The sequence below is a fragment of the Nicotiana tabacum genome, chromosome 3 (assembly GCF_000715075.1).
Source record: "Nicotiana tabacum cultivar K326 chromosome 3, ASM71507v2, whole genome shotgun sequence".
NCBI classification, from domain to species: domain Eukaryota; kingdom Viridiplantae; phylum Streptophyta; class Magnoliopsida; order Solanales; family Solanaceae; genus Nicotiana; species Nicotiana tabacum.
Window position 1 is genome coordinate 110149493 of NC_134082.1, and position 8344 is coordinate 110157836.

The window sequence follows — 8344 nt, forward strand, 5'->3', positions numbered from 1 at the left end:
CAACGGGTAAAGCTATAATTGAAACATGAATTGTGTTCGTGCATCGAGGTAAGTGTTTGATCTAACCTTAGCTTGAGGGATTAGGAGTTGTGTCTTATTTGCTACATGCTAATTGTGGAGTACGACGTATAAGCATGGTGACGAGTATCTATACGTTGGTGTCAAGCATGCCCGTGAGTCTTGTATTATAATTGTTATGAATCCATTGTGGTTTATTGAACTTCCTATGTTATTATCACCATTGTTCCCTTGTCGGGAATGTTGTTAAAATATCATTGTTCCCTTGCCGGGAAGTTGTTATATTACTCTTGTTCCCTAGCCGAAATTCCTTGTGATTATTGTTGGCTTGTAAATGGGAGCGGGTGGTACGCCTACCACAAGATATAATGAAATGGGAGCGGGTGGTACACCTACCACAAGATATAATGAAATGGGAGCGGGTGGTACGCCTACAACAAGATATAATGAAATAGGAGCGGGTGATACGCCTACCACAAGATATAATGAAATGGGAGCGGATGGTACGCCTACCACAAGATATAATGAAATGGGAGCGGGTGGTATACCTACCACGAGATAAATAAAATGGGAGCGGGTGGCACGCCTGCCACGAGGTACAAGAATTGGGATTGGGTTGCACGCCTGCAACAAAATGTGAAAAGAAAGTGAAATCTGCCTTTGTTTTCCTTATTCTTGTTAGTGGTTGATTTTGATTCCTTTATAATTCTCTTGATATTCTATTTTACCTGTTATTCCCCGAAGCATATTTTCCCCTCCTATTTTTATTTGTTTATTTATGTATTTTTTTTCCGCTGTATATATATTTGGACTGTACAGGTTTATTTTGTAGTCTGGTCCTAGCCTCGTCATTACTTCGCCGAGGTTAGGCTAGACACTTACCAGCACATGGGGTCGGTTGTGCTGATACTACATTCTGCATTATGCAGATCCCGGAGCAGCTTTTGGACCGTAGTGTAGAGGCTACCTTCAGTCCACGCGGAGATCCAAGGTAGACCTGCAGGCGTCCGCAGGCCCTGGCGTCTCCTTTATTCCTATTTCCTGTTTCATTTTCCTTTTATTCGGAAATAGTGTATTGTTATTTTCTTCAGACTTTGTATGTAGTAAATCTTAGACCGACTGTGACACTGTGACACCAGGTTTTGGGTGCTTTAGGTTTTAAGAGTTTTAATAGATGCAGATTTTAGATATTTAATTGTTATCTTCTGCTTAATTATTTAAAGTTCCGCTGTTTTCATATTATCGTCCTATATTGGTTTTAAAGAAATAATTGAGTAATGAAATAAGTAGTTAAATGATTGGCTTGCCTAGCTCACCTTAGTAGGCACCATCACGACTCTCAAAGATGGGAAATCCGTATCGTAACAATTATTTTACAAAAAATAACATTATCAAAAGTTTTAGATGAAATAGTGGTTAGTGGGTGAAAATGTAGAAAAGAACAAAAAGAGGGAAGAAATGAACAAGGAAGGAAGAGGGAACAAGGAAATAAAGAACAATGGAGAAACCTTTCGCAAAATAATATTCGACTCTCTAATTAAGGATTTAAACAATACATATATCAAATGGGGAGAAGAAAAATTATTTCGCCAAGATATACTTATCTAGATAAATATATATGTATATTAAATAACAAAGTAAACTAACCATTGTACAATTTAAATAATTAACCGCAGTTCTAAAAAGTAAAATATTATAAACTAAGAAAAAATATTTGAAAAACATCTGCGTCGTGCACACACACGTGTGTGTATATATATAAAATCAACCTTGAGGATGATTCTTTGTAATTTTTGCTCTAGGGGTTACCTCAAGAGTAGACCATGACTTCCTAAATTATATTTATCTATTTTTGGTTGTTTATTTGATCAGACTGCATTTAGTTTTATTATAAAATCACAAAATTTATTATGATTCTTTTATTCCAAATTCTCTAGTAATAAAATAAATAAATGTAACATACGCAAAGCGCACACTAGTTTTCAGCATTAGGAACGCACAAATCTATGTTAGCGGGTTAGGTACGATACGATACCTCAGCAGATCTATGCTACAAATCTTATCTATTTGAGAAGTTTTATTTTGTATCTCATGCGACTTACATTAGTTGTATGAGGCGCCTTTTTATCTCACAAATTTGTGGACCCCAATCTTACACTTCTGGGTCCACAAAAATCCGGGTCCACAAAACTGTGAGACAAAAAAGTTACACTAGTATCAGTTGTACGAGACACAAAACAAAATTTTTTCATCTATTTGGTGTCCATTTATGGTGTATTTGTTGAGTTGTCTTGTCAACGAGGACCATATATCAAACCAAAAAGAGAGTTGCCTGAAAAGGATTAATAAAGTTGAACAAAAATCATATTTTTCCTTCACTCTTCAGTCAGAGATGCCCAAATATGATTAGCTTCCAAGTGATTTTTGTTTCCCCAAAAAAGGGGAAACATTGGACAAAACCCTATCCCAAAAAAAGAAAGAACGCAAGCTTCTGTCGGTTATAAGAATTTGACCGAGTTGAATAGAGCGTTCAAGTGGACATTAGACTATCGAAATAGAGAATATTCTTAATTCGGCGTTTGAACATGAGCTGCTCTATAATCAAACTGGTTGGACTATTTTCCTTCTCAAATGGCTCGAACTTTAGTTTCGTTGGCGAACAAAAGACTATTTGACTTTTTTTTTTGTACATCTACGCTTTTCCTTTTTTTTAAACGTTTCAGCAATGGTTCAATAACGCCTTTGCTTCTCCGACTTGTACTATTCAGCCTTCTCCAAAGCCGTCCCTTTTTCAAGAGCCGCTGCTCCTTGTCGCTCCCGTGGGTAGGCATGCCTGTTTTAAGGACAATCCCAAATATATTCATTAGATTAGTAATATTTGGGGGGTGGGAACTAAAAAAGATTAAATTTATATGCATGGCAATATTAAAAAATTCACATTTTTAACGTGTCTTATATTTCAGGTTATTCATCCCTCTTTTTATAGATTGTTATATGCCATCATATTTTAGGTGATCTGTATCATCTGATAGTTTGCAAATTCTTTTACACTTGTCAAACTAAAGAAATCTTTTTTGTCAGCTGAGAACTCATACTTTGCGCTGTGAACTGGTAGAACTAAAATTGGAGCATGAAATAAGCATCCTGAACAAAAATAATTTTGCACTTACTTTTTAAGATTTTCCCTTTCATTTTTCCACCTGCTAAGACATGCTGGTCCCTGGATTTATGACTTCCATTCTCATTAATGTCATCTGCCATGGACTTGGCGACACCCGCGAAAATCCACGTGGCTGTCATCTGCTTGTTCAACATGCTCATTGCATAGTACGGTATCTTCCTTCTGCTGCTTCTCTTTCCATTATTCAACTTGCTACGTTCGTTAATGAACCTCAAACAATCCATTAAACTTAATCTAGCCAATCCTTTCATGTCATAAGCCTGTGATCTTCGCCACAAACTCTTAATGTGAGGCCTCATTTCACCTGATAAACATAGTGCTCGAGTTGTATCACTAATAGCTAACTCTGCTTCTTCCAGAATTAAATGACATTGAGCTCTATTGCTATAAAGAACAATCCTTTCTTTTCTTAATTTTAGTGGGCACAAATCCAAAGCCTTTGTATACTTGTTTACAGCTGCTTCAATTTCAGCTGACCAAAATTTCCTATTTCCTTCACGTTTTAATATGGCAACCAAAAGCTCTCTTTCCGTTACTTCTTCTTTGGACATTAATTTATCCCTTTTCCTTTTTTCCACCTTCAAGTCCCAAATCTCTTCAATAGCTTTTTGTGATCCTTTTCTGTTGAAAGCCAATTGACCATACTTAATTTTTCCATAATCTTGTAAGATTACTTGCGTTATCACGTCACCCATTTTTCTTCTACCTTTAATAGTTCTGAGTTCTACTAAATCAGCAAGTAAAGGAGCAGCAATGTTTGTTACTGCGCTTCTTGTATTTGGATCTTTGACAAGTAACAAAAGACTTTCAATTGCCCATAATTGCCATTCGTCTGAAGACCTGGAGAGATTGCAGATACTTTCTACAATTCCTTCTGATTGTGCTATGTTTCTTCGACCAATTTCACTGTGGCATAGACTTTTGATTAGGCCAATACCAGAGACGAAAGAATTCTGGTTGTGTAATCCACCCCATATACCACATAATTTCTTGAGAAATTCTTCTAATTTGCATATCAAATTGATGTTTCTTTTGTTTCTAACAAAGCAGTTGAGAAGGTAAAGAGACCAGCTTTGCATTTGGAAAGCCCAAGACTCTGCTTTTCTATTCTCCATTTCTAATCCTCCTAGACCTTTTATCATCAAGTGACGATGATATTCTACTCTATTTTCACTTTTCTTGACCACAAACTCACTGTAAATAGTTTGAATGCATTTCGAAACTATGTCCATAGCTAGCTTTGTGATTTCCATTTCGTAGACTTTAATGTCTTCAAATGTTCTTCTATGTCTCGCAATGTGACCAAGTGCTCTAACACCTACTCTTTGCTCAACCCATGTTATCTTTCCTCTTAAAAGCTCAATTAATGGCGAAATTACACCTGAATTAACAGCTAAGACAGAAAATCGAGATTTATTCATGGTATAAGAGCCAATAATGTGAGCTGCATAGTAAGGGATGTACATGTTTTTGCCACTCGAAAGCCATTTTTGGTCACGGATGCACCTGTTGAGAAGTCTAGTCATGCAATTAAAAACGCCGAGAAATGGAAATTCAGAGTCATCAGGTTGAGCCAGAGCAATATTCCATAGGCATCTTAAGGTAATGACAAGGTTTTTATCATCTGTGAGAAGAGGCAAATCTTTGAAGCATTGAGCTATAATTAATTTTCTTCGTGCAGATGTACCTGTTTCAGTAATGGTGCATAACAAGCAACTACTACTGTTGCATGTCATGTTGAAGTAAATGGCAGAGTTGTTAGCAGCTGTTTTCTTTGAGGGGTGGGAGTTATGGGAGTTCATTGCTAGCTTTCTGAGTAGTCAGAGAATGTTCCTACTGGAGTTCATTTCTATGGAAGGTTGTAGTTTTATTAATTTATTAATTAATTTCCTGGCTGGTGGGCAGGTAGGGTTTCATTTTCACAAGTTAGCATTAGTCAGCAATGTGTTTTGTTGTTATTCATGTTTAATCGTACATAAATAATACTACCAAGTTGCAACTCCCCCGACAGAGAGAGAGAAAGTGTTTTTGACAAACATGTGGGCTGAATCATGAGACCATTTCATCTGACTAAACGCAGATTTAGTGTAAGCTATGTGATTTTTTTTTTCAGTTTTACCTTTGTATACATATATGAAAAAGAGTTTAAAATGTACACATAAAATACGATGACACTCATTCTCAACTGAACTTTAAATTCGTGTTCATCCAACTATGAGCAGGAATTGTGATGCACGAATGAAGTAACTGGAGACGAAATGGTAGAAGAGTTTAAATATGATTAAAGAAGAAAAACAGAAGTATAGAATATGATACTAAGGTTGAGACCGTTATGATATTAAGCATAGGAAGTCTAAGAAGGAGTTAAATTTATGGTCCCCTCCTAGTGACTCCAATGAAGAGGCTCCAAAGCGTCCCTTTAAAAAAAAAAAAAAAAAAAAATAAGATCTAGCAGCCTCATGGTATCCCAGATTTAACTTAAAAAGCAAACAAAGTGAACCACAAGTACAAATAGGGTGGGACTCAAGAAAATGCGGCTAATTCACGTATGAGATAAAGTATCTTTTGGGGCCTTTCTGAGTTGAAGCAGAGTTTGCAACTCAAATCGAAACTAAAGGGCATTGCTTTTGATGACAAAAATAATCATTACAAATCTGGGATATATAATGCTAACATGCTTCGTCCAGGTTTACAACATGTGTCTTGTCATGAGCGGCTCTCCAGCCATGCCCCATGGGCCATGACCCCTTGGACATGCCTTATGGCATCCTGGTAAGCCTCCTAACGCCTAGCATCATGGGCGACCCCATGGTCTTGGATGCGTCAAGTGACAAGTACGCTTGTGCCTATGTCGCCCCACTGATTGCCCTCGCCTGCACCCAGCCGCAGGTAGATGCCAACAGTGCTGCGCGCGCAGACAGTGCCACGCGCGCATACTCTGATGCTAAAGATAAGGTTGCTGCCAACGGACTTGCTTCCACCTTGTAGGAATATAAGTCTTTTTCATTGTAAATATAGAGTAGTTTTATTTCATGTATTTCCATTATGTCTCTCTAGCTTAGTTAGGTTAAGTCTTGTAACTTTGGTTTATTTTTTTAAGCTTTATCAGGGGGATCAAACAATCAAACTTTCTAGCAAGCAAACAATTCTCTGTACTGGTGTCTCTCTCCCTCGACACCGTGTTGCTTTTCTGTAATAGCTTTCATTAATGCAATCAACTTTTCTTTCATTCTCAATTCTCTTTTCTGTTTTCTCAATTGCTCTTGACATTGATTTTTCCATACGACACTGACAATATCATCTAGCACATGGAGGGGACCCCAGTTGGCGGATAATAACTGCACAAACATCGTTTGCTTAACCTTACGTCGCCCTTCCAAGGAATATCAAGAAGGTGTCGCGTAACAGTTGGTATCAGAGCCTAAGTTAGACATCGGACAAGGGAACACATTGTCATTACCACCATTTCTGACCATGGTGAATCATGGGGACCACATTGCGGCCCTTGAAGAGACGGTTGGCATATTACGACCCATCGTGAATATGGTGCCTGATCTAAGAACCAACCTAGTTCGAATGTTGGACGACCTGGACCGCAGGATACGGCAGGCCGAAGGTGATATTGCGAATATCAGTCGCGACTCTGAAGGAGACCAACAAATGGCAGCCACAGAGGCAACCGGAATTTTTAGTAAATTCGAGGTCCTCCAATGGGTGTGGACCAGGGATTTAGCCTATAGGGTACAAGAGGTAGACAAGGTGACTGCCATGCAACAAACCATAGACAACTTGACATGCCAGCTCAATGTTGTCAATGCTTTACTACAAGGACTACTTCGAGGAGGCATAAACCAGATAGGGGGTGTTGCGAACCTCACCCCTATGTCACAAAACCTAAAGATTCCTGAGCCTAAACCATACAATGGAGCTTGGAATACCAAGGCAGTGGAGAACTTCATCTTCGACATCAAACGGTACTTTGATGATGTGAGGGAGTTAGAAGAAGCAAAAAATGTAGCAACTGTTGCCATGTATCTTCAGGGTGATGCTAAACTCTGGTGGCAAATGAAATACGAAGCCATCAGGACTAGTGAAGATACTATCGAGACTTGGGCAGAACTGAAGGCGGTCAGACTCCTACAGTTCTTCCCCAAAAATGTTGAGCATAATGCACAAATGAAGCTATGGGAGCTCCGCCAGACCAAGTTAGTGTGGGATATAAGTGCGAGAATTCTCCGCACTCATGCTGAACATACAGGATATGGGAGACAAAGACAAACTCTTCACATTCCTGGAAGGTTTGAAACCTTACGCCCATATGGAGCTGCAAAGACAAAGGGTAGACACTTTACCCAAGGCGATACAAGCAGCAGAATGACTTGGGGACTATCAAGTGGAAGCTCGGAAGGATAGGCCTCAATCGCATGTCCGTGGAGGATACAAAGGGGGCCATCCTAGCAATGGTGGCCCTAGCAGAAGTGGAGGAGATCAGAGTGCAACCAAATCTTATACTCCTTCCTCAGGCAGCAATAGTGTTGCGTTTCACAACTAGGATCGGGGGAGGAAGCCCCTTTCAGGATGTCGTCATTGCGGCGGGCCATATTGGAATGATGAATTCCCACAAGCACAGACTAACGTCTATCAAACTTTTGATGATGGGATGGATGGCGACACAGATGATGCTGACCAAATAGAACAAACAGATGCCTTCAACGCACTTGTTTGTTCAATTTTCGAGGCCTTAATGGGAACTAGTGCTGGTATCCGTAAGATGAAGTACCCATGCCCAACCACTAAGAAAGGGAAAAAGAAGGTGGATGAGAGGCCTTCTCTTAACCACGAGACGACCTTGATGTTCATCAAGATGAAAATTAATGGCAAGCCCATCCGAACGATGATAGACACTGGCACTACTCACAACTACTTAACCTCAACTCAGATAGAGTGCCTTGGTCTATTTGTGGGAAAGGGAAGAGGTCGTATCAAGGCTATTAACTCACCGCCTCAGCTAGTGGGTGGAATAGCAAAGGAGTGCCAGTGAAGCTTGGTCCTTATGATGGAAAATTCAACTTGCGCGTGGTGATGAGAGATGACTTCGAGCTGATGTTGGGTTGGAATTCATGAGGCAAACCAACACTATTTTTG

The 8344-nt window shown here is 39.3% G+C and overlaps 1 protein-coding gene across 1 annotated transcript; it reads right to left on the reverse strand.

Moving 5' to 3' along the window:
* Nucleotides 1-2336: 2336 nt before the first annotated feature.
* On the reverse strand, nt 2337-5251 carry LOC107785787 (uncharacterized). The gene is made up of 2 exons (XM_016607158.2): nt 3189-5251; nt 2337-2851 (listed from the first exon to the last, which is right to left on the reverse strand). Exons 1-2 carry the CDS (start codon nt 4999-5001, stop codon nt 2646-2648), a joined length of 2019 nt encoding a protein of 672 aa, XP_016462644.1. The 5' UTR covers nt 5002-5251; the 3' UTR covers nt 2337-2645.
* Between the last annotated feature and the right edge of the window lie 3093 nt (nt 5252-8344).